Below are 22835 nucleotides of genomic sequence, written 5' to 3'. Positions count from 1 at the left end.
TTCAGGAGAAAATTAATTACATCACCTGCTTGTTTGTGAGAAGAGAGCTCATTCAAACCTCTTGATTAGATGTAGATGAGATTTAATGCAAGTACCTTACAGCACTTTTTTGCCTTTGTTGGTTTGGGTATTTTTAACTCTTTAGTTGGTTGTTGCTTGAAGGAAGCTGACTTTGATAAATATTTTAGTTCATTAATTTTTAACGTAAGTCTGCCCTGTAGGAAGTAGCTAGAAAGCCTAATTATCCTTTTTCTTCTTAAATATGTTAGTTTGGCTGCTGCAATTCCCTAGAATATCCTCAGATGGAGCTGGGGTGATTAAGATCAGAGATCACCAGTTCAGCAGGGAATCAACCTTGAATATTGAGAGATTAACTCAGGGTTGTTTTTTTTTTTTCTGTAATTCCATCTGATCTTTTGCCTCTCCTGGCTTAGAGCATCCTTGTTAACTTGCTGGACCAGATGCATTTTGGTCACTTTCTGGGCTAAATTTAATTTGTCCTCTCTAAGGAATTCATCTAAGGAATGAAGATTCTTTGGAACTTGTGGCACCCGCCAGGTCTGGGGCTCCCTTGCTGCATTTCTCATGCAATACCACCCCAAGCCTTGGAAATCAGCATGTCCCTTCTACTTCCCCCTAGGAAAAAAAAAACAAAACAAATCCAAAAAAAAACCACCAGAAAGAGGAAGCTAAATATGCATTTCTTGGATATGTGGAGGCTGGTGCTCAGGCAGTGGTGAAAGGGTGAGGGACAAGTCTCAAAGTTACAGGCAGGTGTTTTAGGGAATAATCCAGAGGATTCCCCATTACCAGCCACGTCTCCTCACACAGGCTCCTTCTGATACCAGGTGTGGATCCTCACAGGATGCACTCAGCAATCCAGCAGTGCAGAACCAAAGTAGACAGAGATTATAACAGCGTTAGACACCACGTTTTCTTCTTTGCTCAGTCATTGCTGCTTCAGAGAGTCTTTTTGGTTAAATTCTCTCCACAACATGAGCCCCTAAAAGAATTTTCCTTTTTTACCAATCAAGAAATCTCTTAGCCCATAAATAATGGATTATCACTCTGTTGTAGGCTTGTCATCTCTTAATATATAGGATAAACTCATAAGAATCCTCTGTACTTTTCTTTGTCTGTTTTAATTGACCATTTCCAAGCTACAAAATATTGGAAACAAATGTTTTTTCTTTCTTTTTCCTCTGCTGCCAAATCTGCCTTCTGTTTCAGCTTCTGGCCACCAAAGGAACCTGGAATACTAACATGTATTTAGTGTGATTAATTGGTGTGCTTTGTATTAGAAGTGAAGATAATTTGACACAATGATTTTACCTCATTCCTAGAGCTACCTTATTGCTTGAGTGAGGTGCCCAAATTCCTGAACTTGTCATGAATGCTTTGATTTTATTAATGCACCTTAACAGAAAAGTAATTCGGATCACAACATTTTGGCTACTGTTCTATTTTGTGCTGCAATAGATTAATGTTTTTTGAGAAGGACACCTATGCTAGACTTCTAGTTTTAATGAGCCACATAATTTCACTGCCCCATGTATTTTTTATTTTTGCTTATTGACTGTAACAGTGCTTTGTTCTCTCTGTTTCTGTTGTTTGAAACAGTAGTTTGGCAGATGATGTCTGTCTTCACTTGGATTTTATTAGCAATTCCCATGATGGCGTTTTTGGACTGAATTTATTATCTGTTATTTCAGCCACAATAACCTGGAGGTTCCTAATTTCTGTGTTCTGGGGGGGTGATGCACAGACAATGGGGCCAAGTTGTCTCCATGGGAAGCCCCTGGCCATGGGAATGGTTTGGTGCTCTGGGAAGGGCAGTGCATTTCACACTAAACTGGTGAAATGTGAGCACTGAGACCCATTCCTGTCACGCTAGGGCTGGGTTTGTGTTATTTATCATCTGTGGATAATGTGCCCATAATCTAGCAGCCCGTGCTTGAAATATGTCTGTGTTTGTGTAAAAGCCACTGTGTGCTCTGCTGCTTTATTTAGGCAGCTTAAAGGGAAGCATTGAGCTGATAGGTGTCCTACATTGACTGAGTAGTTGTCTCTGAGATAAGTGCCTGGAGATTAAGGCAGCCTGTGCCTTCCTAGCACGCCTGTAGCACCAAACCACGCACTTTGAGGAGCGTAGAGTATTCCTCTAAATCAGGAGTTTGCAGGGAAGTTGGAGCTCTGAGCAGCTTTCTCAATGTGGATTTCAGGGGGGGTGTTTCTGTGCTGTGGCTGCTGCTTGTGGAAAATATGGAAACCTTGACTGTCTAAAAGCTCAATACCCAAAGAATTCTGTGGCCATGCCCACGTGCCTAAACCGTGAATTTATAACATAGCATTGCTGTCTTTAAATGTGATGAGCTGAAGAGGTTGAGCTTGGCAGACTTTTCAGCCTGCTTTGCTATGGAAATAAAACTTGGTGTTGTCCTGTTCAAATACATTTATCTGTCTCTCTTCAGTGATATGTTTTGAGCTCATGGAGGAATTTCCAGGCACATTTGGCTGGCTGGCGAGTGTCCATGAGGGTGTCTCCAAAATAACTGGAATACTTCAAGTTTCATGGAAGTAGCCAGAGAGAGGAGAAAGGGGCTGCTAAGAGCCTGTTATGACAAAGTTGGATGTTCTTTGCTACCCGTGTCTCTACATGGATGTGAGCACTGTCAACACAAAATCCAAGTTCATAAGGAGCCAGGCTTTTGGAACGACATGCTAAATTCCATTCTCTGGCAGGCAGCTCTCTAAGCTACTTAAGCTCTTCTCTGCAACCAGAGCAATTGTTATCCAGGAACTAAACAGATTCCTATATATGGGTTTGAGTTGGAGGGTAGATAAAACATGAGAGGTTAAAGGCTGGAGGAAAGGCTGGAAGAGCAGCTGTCGACGCTGCTTTTTCCTTTTGAACACAAACCAAGTTGACCTCAGGGACTTGGCTGATCCTGCTCGGTGCAGTGGTTGCTCTGCCTCTGGTACCTCTGGTGCAGAGAGGCAGCAGTTCCCCTTCCACTGAGGATGTGCAGCAGCACAGTTCCCCAGGCATTTGGTCCCCATGGCTGATTTGCTTGCCCTTTGCAAACAAATGATGTCAGACTGTGCTGTGAGAGAGATGTGATTTAGTACTGTGAAATCTGGAAGACACCACGAGAGACACCCATCATTTCAATGCTGGCAAGGGGATTAAGAGGAGTGAAATAAATGTAAGTAATACTTAAACTTAGGTCTGTCTTAAGAATGATGAATGTGTTTCAAATCACAATTTAGATTTAGCTGGTAGGGTTAAAAATGAATCTGTGGCTGAGTTACCTGGTAGGGTGTGTCTGTGCTGCAGCTGGATGTGATTAGCTTTAAAGGAGGGGTGAAATGCTTGTAAGAGTAGCCATGACAACGTGAAGCTCATTGCAGGCTGCAAAAACCACCTGGGAAGGGGAGTGAAAACTCAGGCAGTTTGGACTTAATTATTGTTGCTCCATGTGCAATGCCTGCCTTCCTGTACAGCCCACTGATGGCATTTCCAGGAGAGAGGTTTCAGGATGGTTTCACATGGTCACATGAGAGATCTCAGCATCTTTTGTTTTTTAATGGAGATTGTCACTGTGGGCTTGTCATTAAAAAAAAAAAGACATAGAATATAGTTGGGTGGGTGTGATTTGAGTATGAGGCAGCTTTCAGCCAAGCTTATTTCAGAAATAGGTTGGTTTGCTCAGGCTTTGTCCAGTTGGGTTTTGAAAATATCCAAGAATGGCATTTCCTCAGCCTCTTTGCACTCAACTTGCTGCAGTGCTGAACCCTCTGTTCTGTGTTGTTAACACAGCTGGCAGTAATGTAAATTGGTGTCATCTTTTAAAGAGAATCTTATTAGTCTGTGTCCAAAAGGGAATGGTGAGTCAGTTTTTCCAGAGGTGGCTGCTCGGGACAGGCCATTTGAAAATGCAAACATCTGAAGTTTGGTAGACTTTGAAACTGAAGTAAACCTGGGAGAAGCCTGTGGGTTTTCTTTTATGGTGACCCCTTTTTTGCCTGGAGAGATTCAAACCAGTACAGGTGTCCATGGTTTGGTCTCCTCTCTGTGAATGCTGATTTCTTATCCTGCAGTAGGATTGGGCCAGGAACACAGATGCTGTCAGCCCCTGGAGTCACTCCCCTTCTCCTGTTTGCCCTATAGTTTGAAATATATATTCACGTGTAATTGTTTGAAGATGCTTTCCCTCAGATCCCTGTCATACATGTGTTCTTTTTGCTTTTACACAGTCCAGTACATTTATAAAACCAGAAGGTGAAAGCAAAACTTTGATGTCTGTAGCAAAGATCATAAAGTGCTTGTAGGAAGTGTCATCCAGGGAAGGATTGAGGAGACCAGCTGTGCACATGGGAGCAGGTAGAATGACAAAAATGAATACATTAACACAGAGGAGAGGGAGAAACTTTGCAGAGAAAACTAACTAGAAATGATGGTATGAAATGTCAGGGAAAAAATAATGCTCTTGAAATATAATGGCCTTGTTCAAAATTTCTTTTGAAAAGAAAACAGAAAACGTGACTGGGGAAGTGGCCTGTAAAATATCAGAAAAAATTAATGGGTACTTAAGTTCTTGTGAAATTACTGTAGAATTAAAACTTGCTAACCATGAAGATACTGTTTTGTATGTTGAGTTCAGAAATAGCATCAAATGCACGTTACTAAATAGACCATCTTTCTACTTGGTGCACATATTGCCATGGTGAGGGGAGAATTAAAAACAAATCATTTGTTCTCGAGAGATCAATAATAGAAGCTACAATTCTGAAAATAGATGTTTACGTGGAGAAGGAGATGAAGCAAGGATATTTTAGGTTTACTACCCTCTTGATACGTCTGGGAAGTTTTTGGATTAGCTGGTGATTGCTCTGCTTGTGCAGTGGGAGCAGGTCAGAAGGAAGCTGAGGAGCAGGGCAGAGCTGCGCCAGGGTGATGTGTGTGGGGATGGATGCAGCTTCCTTCTGCGCTCAGTGGGGAAACAAACAGCCCAGTTCAGAGGGCTTTTTCTGGTAAAAAAATTAAAAACACCTTTTTTTTTAGTCAGCTCATCTTGTCTGATTAAATCCCAGTGTTTATGGTTATTAATATAATACCATGTCTCTGTGCCATGATAGCAGGTAGCATCAGATTGATGGTGTCAGGACACCAGATTGTCATTTTAATCTGTGGATTCAGCAAGTAGGGGAAAAATAAATTCAGGAGGGTTTCTTCTGAGGTATAAATAACTCCTGTAGTTGCATGTAGTGAGGGGAGGGAAATAGCATGCTGAATATTCCGGCATGGAGGTGGAGAGTGATGGGTGGAAGATTTGTTCATGTTGTGGATTCAGGGGGAGCATGGTCTGTACGCCTCCTCCTCAGTTTCTCAGCTCTTAAGCCATGTTCATTTATCCTCCCCTTTCTCTTCACCTCAGCAATTGTGGACCAGGTTTGGGCCCCTTGCTCCACAGGGCTGTGGGGCAGCTGCTGTTTTGCAGGAACTTTGGCTGTCCCTGTGCACTCCTTGGGTTTAATTTACTGGTGATGCTGGTAGTGGCAGCCCCACGGGTCAGGTTTTCTGTTCAGCAGTGGTGAGGCTCACTTTGGAAATTGTTCCTCCATCCAGGGGATGACACCTGGAGCTCTGGGAGAAACCACACACTCATCTGGAAACAGGCAGCATAGTCTAAAAGATGCCTTGCTATATAACATTTAACTTCTTTAAACCCACTATATTGGCTTTGTGGTGTTACAAAGTTTATTGGGGCAAGCTGGGAAAAAAAATCCAGTATAATTTACTGTGTCTAATTTATTATGTTCCAGTTCAACTGGTTGCTCCATAGCTCTGCTCTGGCCACTTGCTGTCAGTGAAACTCTGTCTTCAACAAGGGTGGAGAAACTGAAATTTTTTGCAACCTGGGAGTTGTACAAAGCAGAACAGGTGACTCAGGAAAGGGCACTTCAGCAAATCTGCTGTCAGACTGAAAATCCCTGCATAGAAATTCAGAAATGCTGAAGTTTCTCTCTGAAATAGTTGTATTTCAGCCTGGTTTGTTTGGTTTGGTTTGAGTTTGTCTTTTTTAACAAAGAAAACTTTTTTTACCTGATTAAACTTCAGAATTTGGAACCTAATGAAAGGTTTAATTACCAGATACAAGGCAGATGTTAATATCAAGTTAGAAATTAGGAGTCAAGGGGATGACATATTATCTAAGCATGTTACTCTTGAACTATTTCTTAGTATTTTCCCCACAGTGTTCAATTAATGCTTTAAAAGTGTCATTATCAGAGTCTAGACATAAATCTGACTAAATCCTATTTTATGGTGCCAGTTGTAATTGTGGTAGCTTCAGGTTTTTGTATTCATAAAAATGCATTTTCACCCATGCAGTCAAACTATCAGTCTTAATAACTTCAGAAAGAATGAAAAGCTTTGGGAAGATGTTGAATTACTGTGAAAATCCACTCTGGGTAGTATTCTTCTCACTAAAGAGCAGCCACAGCCAGAATGTAAGGGAGGAAACAAGACCTTAGTGCCAAGGAAAGTCTGGCTGCTTTAAAATTCAGAGACCTCATTTTCTCCCACCTGCTTTTTATTCAGAGATTGCAAGAGGCTCTTTTTTTTTTTCAACTCCCAGTTGGGTCTTCAACTTTGAATGAACTAGTTGAACTGAAGAAAATACTCACTACACCTGCTAGCTCTATCAAAACCAGAAGTAATTAAGGCAAAAAAGTCTTTCTTTGCAAGAGAAATGGAAAATGCTTACATTTGAGGGGGAAAGTGTCAGTATCAGCATTTGCTCCATGGGAAAGGCTGAAAATAATAGAGCTGCTAGATGTGATTTCCCGGTGGTTAAATCTTGAACATGATTTCCAGTCGGGGGTGCAAAAGTCCTGAGTTTTTCAAAATAAAGAAGTACCCATTTCTCATCTATATGAGAAGAACTTGCAGAGATAACTTACAGCTCCAACTGCTTCTGTGAAATAAGACATTTGTAAGTTTTGGTCTTGGTCCTCTTTTATAATTTTAAGCAGATAGAGTTTGTTTTGCTTTTTTCAGTGTCTGGTGTGTTGTTTTGTTTTTTTTTTTTAATCAAACTAAAATCCTTAGTTGTATTTTTGACTCACAGTATGTAATTTATTGGTGGTTTTGCCCACCTTCATGTCAAGTGGAGGGGAGGTTGTAGCTCCTCCAGGCCTGTAACCATGGGAATTGTGTCAGCACCCAGCCTGGTCAGGGTTTCACAATATTCAAGGTGTTTGTGCAGAAATAACAGTGACCTGCATGGGAAACAAAAGTGGGAAAACCAAATATGTGTCACATTTTTAGCATTTGAGAAGTTAAGGTCAGGGCAGGAGTCTGTTCCAGTTGAGAACTGGGAAGAATTGCTTCCTTTTGTCTGTCCTTTTTGCACAAGTATGTCTAAAATGCTCACCTTAACTTTCTTACTGCTCTGTACTGGTTGATCTATGCATTGACTTAACAGGAAAAATTCCACTGGCAGCAATCACTTTTGTGGGGAGGGAAGAGATTTGATGCTCTTACCTGTAAAAAAGAAACATTAGTGCTTCTGTCCAAATGCAAATTTTATCAGATTTGTGGGATTGCTGATACAGTGCAGCACTTAGAAAGGTGTTCAGGCTGCAGCAGGATGGAATAAATGATGAGCTCATTTGAGAAGAGCATTGATTATGGCCAGCCATAATTGTGGCATTACTTTTCAATCATGAGATCCATGCTCTCTGGGTTTCCACTTCTCACCCTTTCTCTGATTACAATGCTGATTTTCTACAGGTAATTTCTTACCAAATACCAGTGTAACTACTGGGTTAAAATGAAGTTCCTTCAGGCCTACAGTTCCTATCCTGGAAATTGCTGGACCTCAGCATGTTTTGGTTTTGTATCTGTGTGTATATTGATATATGAGCAAAGTGATTTTCAGATCCAGGGGTTTCTGCCCTAATAGTGAGACCTGCCTTTGGCTGAGGGGCATTCTTTGGTGTGTCAGTACAGTGCTACCTACTGAATCTGCCACATTGTGAGCATTAAACATGGCTAAAATTGATCATCCCCTCCATCCTCCTCCTTCCAGGGAGAAACATTGCTTCTGCTCCCTCTCCCTCAGCTCCATAAACCTCAAAACCACATCAGTGTGGCTGAACACAAACTGTCTTGCCTTGGCTGCAGAGGGCAACACAAGCACAAGTGGACAACCAGCAGGTCCCTCTGGGGATGTTTTACACCTGCAACATCCTAAAGCTGTGTGCTGTCACTAAGGAAAGGATTTCCCATGCCTGAGGTACAACCTTGGGATTAGGAAGCATGCAAAACTCTGTGGTTATTGGAGATTTGTTGGCTTATTTTTCATGATGAGCATTCAAAACTGCTTATATGTCTTGTGGTGCTGCTGGTGGTGATTTTGTTCACTGCAGGTGCAGCATTGAATGATGTGTGGGCTGTGCAGGGAGCTCCAGCTGGCTCCTGGCTCTCCCAGATATCCTTCCCTTGGTGTACAGGGTTAAAGGGGTGCACTGTGTTTGCCAAAGGTGCTCTGCTTGCTTCTCCAGCCAGGATTTTCAGCTGGAATAGTGTGTACAGTTCTTGTGCTCCCAGAATAAGGAGGATATGGAACTGTTGGGGCCAGTCCAGAGGAGCCACAAAGTTCATGGGAGGAATGAAGCACTTCCCCTGTGAAGAGAAGAGGAAGGAGAAGAGAAAGTTCTGTGGAGACTTCAGAACAGTTTCCAGGATCTGAAGAGGCCTGCACAAAGCCAGAGAGGAACTGGAGTGACAGAACATGGGGAATGACTTCAAACTGGAAGAGAGTAGGGTTAGATTAGATGTTAGGAAGAAATTCTTCCCCGTGAGGGTGGTGAGGCCCTGGCAAAGGTTGCCCAGAGCAGCTGTGGCTGCCCCATCCTGGGAGATGTCCAAGGCCAGGCTGGATGGGGCTTGAAGCAACCTGGGGTAGTGGAAGGTGTCCCTGCCCTTGGCAGGGGGTGGAATGGGATGGGCTTCAAAATGCCATCCAACCCAAACCATCCTGTGATTCTGTGATGTCCTTTCTCATTTATCACTGCTGAGTAAGCCTGTCTGATGGAAAAAAGAGAGTGCTCAGCAGCAGGAGCATCCCAGTGCTGCCATAATTTGCCCAGTTTTACCTCAGGCAGGACACCCTGCCATTGCACTCAGGGTGAGATTCCAGGGAGCAGTGACCAGGACTGAAAATGTGTGTCTGTCCTTTAAAGAAGTGCAGTGGACCTGCTGGAGTGTGCTGAGTTCTCCAAGAGCTTCTCCCAGCCTGCTTTTGCTCTCAAAGCAAGCTGGAAACTTGAGTTTTTCAGAACTTGGGGCTGTCACACAAGCTGAGCACCAGGTGGGCAGGCAGCACTGTACTGGGATGTGGCACAAAGCAGGGCTCCTGCCCAGGCTGGTGTGTGTAAAAGAGGAGAGTCTGACACAAGAGAAGGAATAGGGAACTGAGGAGCTAGCAAGGATTAGCATCCTGCTTCCCCCTGGAGGGAGTTCTGTCCAGAGTGGCAAAGTGGGGAGAGTAGCTGCCACCAAGAAAACAAGGCCAGGGAGAAGTTTAAAAGTTCCCAAGAGGAGGAACAAGGCTGGCAGAAGGTGTTTGACAACCATTCCTCAGTGAGTCACGCTTAGCTGTCTGTCTGGAGCCAGGAGGAATTTGCAAAGCTGAATAATTGTTCCTATTTATTTCTCAAAATATACAGAATATGACAGCGTTCTAGCTCGTGCGTTTCAGTGTAAATGTCTTGCAGTGGGCTGGTATTTTCCCCTGGTTTTAATCCTTTTTTCTTAGAAATTGCAGTCTTGCTTATCTTCTGCTGCTCCATCCTGCTGTGTCTTGCTGTGCTGGTGGGAGCATGAATCCCCCTGCCTTGGCTCATGTCTCTGTGCCTTCACTAAAGATGAAACCAGGAGTAATCTGTGTCTACCTGAGTTTGGTTTTCAAAATCGGGCTAATTATGTGATTGTGTGGTTTGTAGAACAATGCAAGTTACAGGGTGTTTATTTTTCCTCCTGATAGCAAGGATGTAAAAGAAAACTTGAGCTCAAATGCTTGCAGTTGGGTAAACCTTGGTGATCAGTAATATTTGGGACAAGGTTTGTTAAGTCTGAGTTCTACAAGAGCTCTCAAAAGTATCTGTAAATATGCATATACCCACAAAACCCATCTGAACCTGTGAGAAACGAGCCAAACTTGCCACATTTGCAATTATTATCTAATCTAAATTCAACAGCAATTAAGGTTCAGTAATTATAGTTTTAAGAAAAAATTAATTTTGCATTGCTCATACTGAAACAAAAGTGTGAGACTGCAGACTGAGGGATGACAAATGTGTGTATCCAGGGGAGAGGCAGCACACAAACACCTACCAGCAGTTGTAAGTCACATACTCTAATAGAAACTGTTCTAAGTTTATTAAAACATAAGGCAGTGATATCTTCCTGAAGTAAAAACAAGTTGTGGGGTGCCTTCCCTGGAAAGCTCAATGCAGAGCCCTGTGATGTCTTGGGAGTATGGGAAGCTGTTTTGTGGGAAAAGTGATGTCAGCCTGCTTTGGTGAGACTCTGCCATGACATCAAAGTTGTCTGAGCTGGTTTACCCAGGGAACTCGTGACAGAGCCTCTCTCGTTTCCCTGCTGTGAACAGAAAATCCCTATGAAAATAACCATTATTTTCTTTGTCAATAAAGAGGTGCTCGCGGTGAGAGAAATTCTGCAAGGAGTTTTGGTTCCTTGTGGGGGTTGTCATGCAGCCAGCAGATTTCTAAGCAAGTCAGGGTTCATTTTGGTTATCCAGTCCATTTGTGCAAATAGAGGCAATGTTAACTGAAGGGTGTATGCTGAGAAGAAATCGAATTTGTGCACACTTACTCTCTCTTTTTTGTGCCAAGTGTGATGCAAGGAAATGGTTGAAATTAAATTTGGAAAACAGCCATTTTAATACTGCTGGTGTTTTCAGCTGTAATAGTGTAGTGGAAGTTAGAGAAAATATAATTTCATCCCTAGTGGTGGCATAAGCACAGTGCTTTCTGCAGCTGTTGAGGAGGCTCAGTCATGTCAGTAACATGGCATTTAGGGCAGGGAAGAGGGAAATCTGCCCCTCAGGTTCAGTGATGTGAGAGCTGGTATTTTTCCCTTCTGGTTACACTGAGTTGTTTGAATACTTTTCTTTGCTTTGTTATTCTGTGGCCTTCTCACTACAAAATGCAAGTTAAGCAATTGGTCATCTTGGTATTTTTTCTTACAGCAACCTGTATTTTGAAGATAAGGAATTGTAAAAACTTCTCATTAAGTCAAATTCTGTATGCCTGTGAAGTGATCATGAGTGTCAGAGCCATAATCACTCCTTCCTTCCTTCCTTCCTTCCTTCCTTCCTTCCTTCCTTCCTTCCTTCCCTCCCTTCCTTCCCTCCCTTCCTTCCCTCCCTCCCTCCCTCTCCCCCTTTCTTCCTCCTTCCCTTTCTCTCTCTTCAAAGTATTGGCATCTCATCAGGATGATGAGTCAAACCAAAGGCTTTTTATTTGATGGGAATAGTCTTATCAAAAATCTCTAGAGATACTGAGCCAAACCTATTGACATGAGTGGAAGTTTCTGTGGCTTGAATGCCTTCAGATCAAGCAAAAGGAATATATTTCAGACAGACAGTGGTGATAATCTTTCACTCTTGACCTTTTCTGGAAATTGGCTGTGGTGCTGTTTCAAGGCCAAGATGGATGACATTTCAAGGGATGAGTTTTCATCTGATTTCATGATGGTACCATTTTTTCTTTTTGAGATCTTATTCCTAGTTCTTACAACTCAAAACCAAACTTAGATCTCTGTGACCTCAGTTTAGCTTAAGCTTCTTTTCCATACCCTTCAATTTTAAAAATTCATGACAAGCAGGATTTTTAATGAACTCTGAATCAGCCTTGCACCTCACTGAGGCACATTCAGGGAAATTAGCCCTATATTGTGTGAGAAACTAAGATAATCTTTCTGTCATGCTTAGGTTTAAAAGGCTGGGTCTGTAGTAGACAGTTTGTAATGCTGTGTGGGATGCAATTGAGTAGCTGTCTATTTTTACAGCTTATCTGGAGAATCCCTGGTACAGACTGTTCAAATGGGTACCAAAACTGTTGTTATACCTTATTTGCTTATTCTCTCTGAGTCACTGCTGTTGATCCAAGCTCTGTTTTCCAACCTACTTAGACACCTGTGGTTGCCAGTGCTGGTTCTAAAATAAATGAGGCCTGAGTGGAGATTGCTTTTAGTGGTGCCATGGCAGAGTGGGCAGGAGTCTTGGGGTGCTTTTTTAAAGCCTGGGGCAAAGCCCTGGGTAAATATTTTCTCCATGGGTTTTGTGTGGCTTCTGCATCATGGGGGTCATGCTCCCAAATTCCTCATCCCAGAAGGAGATGTGGTACAGTGCAGGAAGTGGGAGCCCATCAATGACCTGTTGTCTTCCTGAATATTTTCCTGTTATCACGGTTGTTTGCTGTGAATATATAATTTCACTTTTAAAAGCTTGATAGTCACTTTAGTATTTCAGCTAGAAGAGTATTGTGTATTCTGCAAGGAAAAATTATTTCTTAGTGGTAACTCATTACTTCTAAGCATTAATCATAAGATGATCAACATATTTTTTTGTGTGGAATGTCCCAGAAATGTTCAGGAAAATAACCTGTTACCCCAATGTGGTAATGTGGTATTTCTGAAGGATTTTACAATAACCAGACTGGGGATTTGTATTTTTATTTATCTGACAAAGAAGTACAGGCAGGGCCATTGAAAACTGTCCCTCATATTTCTGCCCTGACTCTTGGGTAGCTGTTGAGTATTCTTGGATTTTCTGATCTCAGGAGGGGTGAGGGAACAGGGCTGGTGATGTTCATGCCTTTGAAAGAGAAGTAGCCTGAGTTGGGTTATCAAAAAGGTTGGAAGGGTAGAAAGTATACTCAAAAAAAGCCATTTTCTTGAGCTTCTGGTTTCTGCTGCTTTTATTTGTCCCCATATCCCCATACTCACAAAGCAGCTCGTGCAACAGGTAGATCTCACTTTGAATGAAAAAGAGATTTTATTTTCTGTGTGTGTTTTTGATGAGCAGTGTTTGTAGAATTCTGAAAAATCGTCAGGGAACTCTTGATGGGCACCAAAATGCCTTTTTTGTACTGCTTCTGACTTGCAACATCATTAACCCTTTCTCACAGGCAGGGTTTGCCAAGTTTATACAGACATCAAGGAGGCTTAGAAAGCTTCATCTGAAAAATACAGGATTTTAAAATGTGGTGGTAAAAGGTAAAATTCAGTGATCTAAAAGTTTCACTCATTTCTCAAATAGCAAAAGTAGGTAAAATACCAGATTTCAGGGCTGGGGGCAAGATATTCAGGGCAAAAGATATCTGTAATTGGTTTCATGGGTGGAGGTAAATATGGCACAGCAGAGGTGGCAAAAGCATGTTCAGAAAAACTGAAGGCAAAGGTCTGGAGATGTAAATACTGCCTACCACAGTTTTTGTTGTTGTCAAGCACATTAATTCTCACTGGGTTGGAATATTAGGATCAATGGACCAGTTTCTAATTTCATTCTCATATTCATGCAAACGTCTGGACTTCAGAGGGATTGCACATGCATGACAGCAAGAAATTAATTAAAATCCGGAGTTCAAACTGAATATAGTGTCTTGCAGAATGATTAGTGGCTTAATTTTTTATTTTGAGTTCATAAATAGCTACGTGTCATGAAATGCTGTAATGTGCATCTTGTGTATTTGACTGATTTCTTAACGAGTGCAGTCACACTTCTGTCATTCTGCCTTCTAATGGCTTTGAACTTGAATTCTGTCAAATTCCAGTGACATTTGGCAGAAATAAGTCTCCAGGAAGTTTAATCATTAGGACTTCCATGAATGTAGAAAGCTGGGCAAAGGAGAACAGTTATATTCTGACTTCTATTGATAGGCATGTTGTATCTTTTGGAAACCAGAGAATCCATGTGAACGTGGGGCTTCAAGACACAACTCTGTCCTCCAGTCCAGGACAGAGCACTGGTCAGGGCTGAGCCCATCAGACATGGTAGTGCCACCCCTGGGATAGTGTACTGAAGAAGGAAGGTGAGTGAGAGCTCCACAGCAGAAATTGTGGCCAAAGAGAGGAGTGTGAATAGGTGGGAGAGGCCCAGGAGGTTCCAAGGTCAGTGCAGAAGCTCCTCCAGGGGCAGGAGGAGCTCCAGGCACTGGAGTGGAGATTCCCCTACAGACCCTGTCGAGGCAGCTGTGCCCCTGCAGCCCACAGAGATCCTTGGGGATGCAGAGATCCACCTGCAGCCCCTGGAGGAGCCCACACGAGAGCCTGAAGAGGGCTGTGACCCTGTGGGAAGCCCAGGCTGGAGCAGGTTTGCTGGCAGGACTTGTGACCCTGCAAGGGACCCACTGGAGCAGCCTGTTCCTGAAGGATTTCACCCCATGGAAAGGAACCAGGCTGGAGCAGCTGGTGAAGAACTCATATTGGAGAAGTCCATGGAGGACTGTCTCCTGTGGGAGGGACTCCCCTCTGGAACAGGGGAGAAGTTCTCCCTCTGAAGTTCTCTCTCTGAGGAAGAAGGAGCAGAGATGAGTAATGGACTGACCACAGCCCCATTCCTTGTCCCCATGCACTGCTGGGTGGGAGGAAATACAGAAAATCAGGAAGCTGAGCCCAGCAAAAAAAGGGAGGGGTTGGGAGAAAGTGTTTTAAAATCTGGTTTTATTTCTTATTACCACACTCTGCTTTGATTGGTAATAAATTTTGCTGATTTCCCCACACTGAGTCTGTTCTGCCCATGACATTAATTGGTGAGTGATCCCTCCCTGTCCTCACCTTCACCCACAAACCTTTGGTGGTGTTTTCCCTGTCCAGGTGAGGAGGGGAGTGATAGAGTGGCCCTGGTGGGCACCAGTCCTCCAGCCAGGGTCAGCTCAGCACACCAAGACATTTTTCTTCCTGCTGTTTCCTTGAGAGACACAGAAATAAAGGAGAGAGCCCTGAAGGATGCAAAGCATTTAAGAACTTTTTCATCAGAGCAGATAGACCAAGACCAGGCTGGATTGGCTCTGAGCAACCTGGTCTAGTGGGAGGTGTCCCTGCCCATGGTGTGGGGGCTGGAATTTGGTGATATTTAATGCTTCTTCCAACCCAAACTATTCTCTGATCCTGTGAAAGCAGAGAGTACTAAAATTCCCCACAGTTCTTAGTGTGGCTGTACAGGAGGAAATGAAGGTTTTGTGGTGAAAGATCAATGCTGGGAAGTTACAGTGTTTAAGGAAAACAAGGGCAAAAATATGATTTTACCAGTAGGTCTTTAAAAAAAGCAGATGATATGGATAGGTTAAAAAAAATAAGAAAATAGTGCTGAGAATTGCTGTCTTAGACTGGGGCAGATGTTTACTTCCTAGATACTTAACTAAGCTGATCTTAATACACATGTCAAATGCAGAAGAGGTGTTTTTCCTTGTTTCAGCAAATACTGATTTCCCCATCCTCCCCTGACCCTGACCATGGGATACAGCAGAACAGCTGCTGACCACCTTTTGCCTGTTGTCCTGTCCTTAAATTGCCTGGCTGTCCTACATGGGCAGGGATGCAGAAAATGAAATAATTCCTAGATTAAGGTTAACTTCTAATGATCTTAAAAGTCAAATATAGTTAAGTGAGGGATTGTCAAAACAGAGACTGGCAGGTTCTGTATCCAGCAGGGAAACTGGAAGGATCAGACAACAACAGGACCAGAGGAAGTGGTCTCAAGCTGTTCCAGGAAGGCTCAGATTGGACATCGGGAGGAATTTCTTCATGGAAGGTGTTGTTAAGCATTGAAACTGCCTGGGGGGAATGGTGGAGTTGCCATTCCTGGAGGTGTTCAAGAAGTGACTGGATGTGAGGTTTAATTTAGTTGATGAGGTAATGGTTGATGAGGTAATGGTTGGTCCAAGATGGGACTCAGTGATCTTGGAGGGCTTTTCCAACCTTATGATTCTGTGGTGCCCAGCATGTGGGGCAGGATGCTGGTGCAAGAGTGATAAATCCTGTTTTCCACGTCCAGCAAAGCTGGAGAAACCATCCTGGTGCAATGTAAGAAGGAATGTGTCCTTTGGGGTCTGTGAAACAGCAGTGTCCATAATGGAAGAGACAAACACCAGCCACAGACTCTGCTCAAAGCCAAGAGGCTGTGGAAGTGGAGCCAAACCATTTGATTTGAGGATATATAATACCTGACATCCCTGTTTCTCCTTGTGCCATCTGTGTGTGCTTTGTGCCCCTGTCTGAGAGGGGCCAGGCTGTGTGGAAAAAGGCTGTGAGTGCTGCTCTAATGACTGTCATAGGTAGAATCATGTTGGAGGAGCTTCCAGGATCCTCAAGTCCAGCCTTTGAATGGTTTGACACTGGACACAGTTATCAGCAAAGCTGCTTGCACGTGGCTCTGCAGAGGGCAAGCAAGAACTCAAGAAATAGCTTGCAGGGATGGAGGGAATTGTTCTTTTCTTGTTTGTTTGAACTGGCTTTTGAGATAGACCAGATGAAGAGAATGACTCTTGGAAGTGGAGAACTTGGTGTTTAATGTTTGGCAGTATTTATTAGAGCATGCCAGTGGAAAAGACAAACAAGCCCAGTGCTAGGGAGTCACTGGATGCCACAGCTGCCTCCCACATGGCAATGTCTGAACACTGCTGGGGTGTTTTGGCTGTGTGAGACAACTGCAGCCTTTTGGGGAGGGGAGAGGAAGGAGGGCTCCACTTGTTCCTTTTTTAACAGAAGTCTCTGCTTCCCAACAGCTGCTCTTAAAGTAATTTATTAGTAGAAGAAATGTTTCTTTCATCCTTACAGGAAAACACTGGGAGAATTTAGATTATTTGTCATGAGCTCCATTGCAGTTCATCTTGCTTTGCTTTGCTTTCTGTGGTAGGCACAATACTGACAGTGTTCAACCAGGCTTTTTTTTTGCCTCTCTTATGTGCTTCTGAAGTGGGTAGGTTACTAATGATGCAAATGGATGTTAATTGTGCAAAAACTAGACACTCTGTGCCTTGAAAGGCTGTACCTGATTGGCAGAAGAGAGGATAGAAAACAAGCTTCCACAATAAAATTGCTGTAGTTTTACAAATAGCAGCACACCGTAAGCAGGTGGTGAGTAAAAATTATTTGATTCCTCACAGCTGGCAGGGACTTTATTTTCAGACAGCGGGTCCACATCACCTTGGGATGCCTGCTTTGTCAAAAGTATTTGTTACCATCTACTGCTTGATCTGGTCATTTGCCACACTTGCAAAAGCTGAGCATGAAAACCATCAGTAAGCTGTGGCTCTGGCAGAAAATCAGGGTCAAACTTTAATTTTTTGGGTGAGACCTCGAGGCTGTGGTTTGACAGCCTAGCTGGCCTTGCAGGGCTTCCAGTGCCCAACAGGTCAAAGAGGCCAGTGCTGGATAAAGTGGGGTTTGCAATAAACTCAGTTTGGTGTCTTGGTAAATAGAGTTTGCTGGGTTAACTTTGTGCTGGCAGGATTTGTAGTGGATCAGGCTTGTCTAAGCTCCTGTGGCATTCTGCTGGTTCAGACCTTGCCAGTCTTTCTGCACCTGGTATAAAAATGGCACATGCTCAAAGTGCTAATTTGGTGGAAACAAGATTCTACATCAATGCCCTTTCCAGATCAAGTTTGTACTGCTACCTAGCCTAAGGCTTTTTTATCATTTCACTTTTTTCCCTACACTAACTAGTATATTTGATCACAGAACTGTGGCTTGACAAGGTGAGAAGTTATTAAACCTGCTCCAGCATGGGTTTTGAATGTGGAAATACCTGATTTCCATTTCCATGCCTTAGTGTTGGCCAAACTGATGGTGTGTGTGACCAGCCCTGCTCTTTGCAGGGTGAGGCTCCTGTTAAGTTCAGGGCAGCATCCCTGCAGATAGAGCCCTGTTTGCCCACTGCTCACTGTGAGTGCAGGGCTCCTGTTCCTCCCAGCATTAACTCCCAATTATGTGGTATTTGTTTGAAGAGAGGTGTGAGATTAGTCTCTTCAGCAAACAATAATCTTCCTGGTGGGCTGTAAATTGTAAATAATGATTCCTTCCTATTTTGGGCAGGGATGTGCACCATCACCAGTTTATTGTGTGAAGACCTGCATGAGGCAGGCCTGGAAAGCGCAGTGTTTGTTGGGTTGGGTTCCTCTTGATGAATGAGCCTGAACTGTTTCAGGGCTTTTGCTTTGTCCTTCCTCAGAGCTTGTAAATCCACTCCATTTGACTCTTTTGTTGTTTTTTTTTTTTCTGTTTCAGGACAGTTATTCTGAGTGACGGCCCTTGCACACGCTTCTGAGTGGTTATCATGGGCTTCATTGCCTTCCTGAAGACCCAGTTCATAGTTCACCTCCTCATTGGGTTCGTCTTTGTTGTCAGTGGACTGATCATTAACTTCATCCAGCTATGCACGCTGCTCCTCTGGCCCATCAACAAGCAGCTTTATCGCCGAGTGAACTGTCGCCTTGCCTATTCCCTGTGGAGCCGTGAGTATGCTGGGAGGGGAGGGGATGGGGAGGGGCTTTTCTTGTTTTTGCCTTTGTCAACCAAAAGAAATACATATATGTATATGCATATCAATGCAGGACGATCCCCAGCCAGAGGATAATGTGCAATGACTCCATGATTCAGAAAGCTGAACAAATGCTTTATTAAGCTATATTATATTATATATTATTAAAAACTATACTACTACTATACTAAACTAAACTAAAACTATACTAAAGAAAAGCCCATGATCCTTTACAGACAGTCACGACACAGCTTTGACCTAATTGGTCAATCAATCCAAAACACCCATCATCAGTGTCCAATTAACAAATCCTTCTTCGGTAAACAATCTCCATAACGCATTCCACATGTGCCAAACAACAGATGCAGCAAGTAGAGATAAAAATTGGTTTTTTTCTTCTCTGAGCTTTGTCACTGCCTTCCCGGGAAAAATCATGGGGAAGTTGTGCCTGCTGCTCTCTGTGTGGAGAGAGCTGCAGCCACATATTCACATCTATCTGTTTGCACACAGAGGTGAAAGAAATGGTAAGTTAGATGTAGATTCTTTCAGAGCAGGTCAAAAGAGCTTTTTTTTTTTTTTTTTTTTTTCCCCTGGAATACTGGGGAATCATACAGAAGTCAAGGGTCTAAAGTGTGTTGTCACTCTGTCAGTCAAAAAAGTGGGAAGTAAAGCTCCTCTGCACCTCCCACCTTATCTGGAGTGATAGGAGTTGTTACTTGTGTCTCAATGCCATCTTCATCCAGTATCAGCACCTGTGCTAAGGGACCATTGTGAGACTGGCTGAGGTACTGAGCATGTCAGCAGTATTGATCATGTAGGAGCCCAGGTTTATTGTGTGGGCTGCAGAGGGAGAAATCTATCCTAAATTATCTCCTGTAGATGTCTCTCCAGCTGAACTGTGTGACAAACTTCAGAATCCACTTACACCCTTCAGTGCTCATCTCTGAGGCCAGGGTCTCCTCTTGGAGCATTTTTTCAATGGTTCTTCATCTGCTCTGCCCTGAGTGGGTCAGCTCTGCACTGAGTGCAGCTTCTTTGTTCTCTGTCAGACCTTTGCAAAACTTCCTCCCTGTGGAAGCCTTCTTCTTCTCCTCACAAAGCTTAATAGAAGGCTAGATTTCTGAAAATGTTCAGAGTCTTAAGAAGGCTCCTGAGCCCAAATGTCACCTCCTGTTTCAGCAGTGAATCATCTAATTGGTTTCCATTCTCCATCCCTTCCCAGTATGCATGGCCACTTACCTTAGTGCTCAGCTCAGCATCCAACTCCCACTTTGGGTAAATGAGTCACCAGAATGAACACTGAAATTACAGTTCAGCAGTCCACTGACAGGCACCCACATTTTATAAATCATTGATGTGAAGTATCACCAACAAAAACTCTCTGAGGTGTCTGGTTCAGTCTCTTTTTAAGCTTGTTGTCCCTGCCTTTACTGTGCTTTTTGACCTGCCTACTGAGAAGCACAGGAGAGAGGAAATTAAATAGACTAGCAGGCAAATTGTCAGGAAAAAAAGGTATTGTAGTAGAAGAGCTTAGTACTAACTTCAAAATGAATTTGGTTGCATGAGAGTGGAGACGTATAGGAGTTTTTATTTTTAATTTGCTTGTAAGAATTTCGTTGTGCTTTTAATAATCTAGAATCTGATCTCATGCTGAAAAATATTGCTTTTCTGAGGATATAAGCTGCTTGCTTCTGTAAGGCTTTAGGCTCAGCCCTTAGTTAGCATTGTGCGTGAAAAAAATCACACTTTAAATGCTGCTGTCTTACATCCTCTAAACACTGGAAATAACCACACCATTGTTCAATGAGGTTTGGAGTAGCTGAGTAGATAATTGGTTGTACATAGGATAACCCCTAGTGTATAGCCTGTAATAAATTAACACGTTGGGCATTAAACTATGAAAATCAATGTAAATGTTACATGGGATTGCAGAGAGCTGATGGCCTGTAATGGAAGAGCCAGAATATGCTCTTCAGTTGTGATTTATAGCGATTTAGGTAAGCTGAGTAAATGCAGTAGCTCTAGTGTTGCCATTCATAATGAAATGTATTTCTGTATGGAGAAGCCTTTTGGCAAGGAACCTGTAGGTTGGTGCTCTGCTCTGGATGCTGCATTTTGTTCACTTTCTCCAAGCTCTTTGTGATTTTAGGCTGAGGGTCTGTAAGAGAAGCTGCTCTGCCCAGCTGGCAGAGGATCAGTGCAGGGAGGGATACACAGGTGATCCTGTATGTGGCTCTGTACTGAAAACCAGGCTCTGTTCTTCCTGTATCTCCTCTCAAATACATAAAGCCCAGCTTCCAAAGGGGAGGGAGAGAGACTTTGTCCATGTTCCTGACAGACATTTGGGGATGGAAGTCTTTCAGGCTCTGGCCCCAACATAAACCCATAAATTCACGACAAGTAGTCTGTACTTGCAGCTCTCCCACATCAGCTCCTTTCAGATGAATCACACCCTTGGAGAGAGCAGCGTGTTTGGGTTAGTCCTGTTACAAAAATAACCTCTCAAATGTTGGTGCTTCCAGCGGAGGGATGTGCTGTGCCCCTTGTTTGCTTTGTTTCTGGGGGGCTTGTGAGGCTGTAAATGCCCCTGCTTTGGTGTGTGGGACCCTCAGCTGCAGGGGGTGGTTGGTGCCAGGTGTTGGTTACTCCCTGTAGGAACTGTCCTGGGCAGTGCAAGTGTTGCCATTCCTTCATTCAGAAGGATTTCTTGTGTGGCATTGATAGGATCAGTGCCACGCAAAGGAGCTGTAACCCACACACTGAAAAAAGGAAATGAGCCCACTCTTGGTTATAATTACATCATTTGTCAGCACACTTGTGAAGGACAATCTGTTTCCTCATGTTAATCCTTCGGCTTGTCAACCCTCCTCTCTCAGTATGAACTCTGGCAAATCCTCCACTGTTTTAGGGAGAAAGGTTTTGCAAAAAGTCACATCCACACTGGCCTCTGCAGATTTTTTTTTCCTGATTTTGAAGAAGAAACACATCCAGATGATTATAATTTTTATAAGAAATTGTAGCAGGTCCTGGAGATGTTCCTCCTCGGTACACAGTCAGCAATGGAAAGGGAAAATTGCTCAGAGTACCATGATGTGTTTGGTGCCCCTGCTCCATTCTCCTGGCCACCTGCTTGGAAGGTGATCTGAGGACACTCTTGCTGTCCTGTTTCCCTTTTTACTGAGCCAGGAAAACCAGAGAAAAGAAAGGTGAATGAACAAAAAAGATGCAAATCTGGGAATCAGTGATAGAAACCTGTACCTGGTGTGAAGGAACAAGACAATTCTGTCTTTCCACTGCCATATTTCCAGTTGACTGGGGTTAAACTGTCTTGGCCGGCAAGGTGCATAACTTTGTTGTGCCTCCAAATGAGCAAGTGCTGAAAGTGATACAGGGGAATAACCTGGTAGGTGAGTGAGTGTTCATGAATGAAAAAAACAGTGCTAGGTGAGCTCTGTACCCTCAGCAGACCAGGACTGGTGTTCCCCGTTATTCACTTAAATCCTGTGTTTGCCTTCTCTCTGAAGTGGTACAAGATTGGATCCCAAACTCCTGTTTAGCAGTATGGATAGATGACTTTGTCTGATCCCACTGATCAGAAACCCTTCTTTGGGAAGCTGAAAAACCTCCTGGTAGAGCCTGATAGAGGGAACAGAGGGGGAACCTGCAGGTGTAAAGATTGGATCCCAAACTCCTGTTTAGCAGTATGGATAGATGACTTTGTCTGATCCCACTGATCAGAAACCCTTGTTTGGTATCCTGGCAGAGACTGATAGATGGAACAGAGGGGGAACCTGCAGGTGTAGTCATGTGGGAAGGGTTTTAACTTCCATATTTGTGCAACCACATTTTTATTTCAACCATATCTCACTGAAATGAAAAAAAATACCAATGACTACAGTTTGCAGGGAAGCAAATCTTCCTACTGGGAGGATGAACTATTCTCATACTTTTTATAGTTGTCCCATGATGCAAGCAATGCCTTCCATCTGCCTTGATGTACTGAAATGAGGGAAATAAGCTAACCATAGCAACTACAGTCAGTGCATGCTGAATTTAAATGGAAGGGGGTTTTATGATGAAAAAAGGGGAGGTGGAAAATAAAAAAGGGTAACAAATGTTCAGGGTGGAATAAGAGTTGCTGTGATACTTCAAAGTTGGAGTAAGTGGAGGGAAAAGGGCTCATTCTTTTGCAGTAAAAGAAAGACAAAATTTACCATTCCTGGCATTGGCCAGGTATTTTGATAAATTAGCTCAATTTTC

The 22835-nt window shown here is 43.2% G+C and overlaps 1 protein-coding gene across 10 annotated transcripts in view; it reads left to right on the top strand.

The window, feature by feature from the left end:
* Positions 1–22835, top strand: part of AGPAT3 (1-acylglycerol-3-phosphate O-acyltransferase 3) — an 88350-nt gene that overhangs the window by 50578 nt on the left and 14937 nt on the right. For all 10 annotated transcript variants that reach the window (XM_041400037.1, XM_041400033.1, XM_041400030.1 and 7 more), the window contains one exon: positions 18323–18549. In XM_041400037.1, coding sequence (XP_041255971.1) covers positions 18372–18549 — 178 coding nt within the window. In that variant the 5' untranslated portion in view covers positions 18323–18371. The remainder of the gene's footprint in view (positions 1–18322; positions 18550–22835) is intronic.

Source organism: Onychostruthus taczanowskii, unplaced genomic scaffold (assembly GCF_017590055.1).
Source record: "Onychostruthus taczanowskii isolate IOZ18803 unplaced genomic scaffold, ASM1759005v1 scaffold17, whole genome shotgun sequence".
In the NCBI taxonomy this organism is placed as follows: Eukaryota; Metazoa; Chordata; class Aves; order Passeriformes; family Passeridae; genus Onychostruthus; species Onychostruthus taczanowskii.
This window is presented reverse-complemented; position numbering and strand designations above follow the sequence as displayed.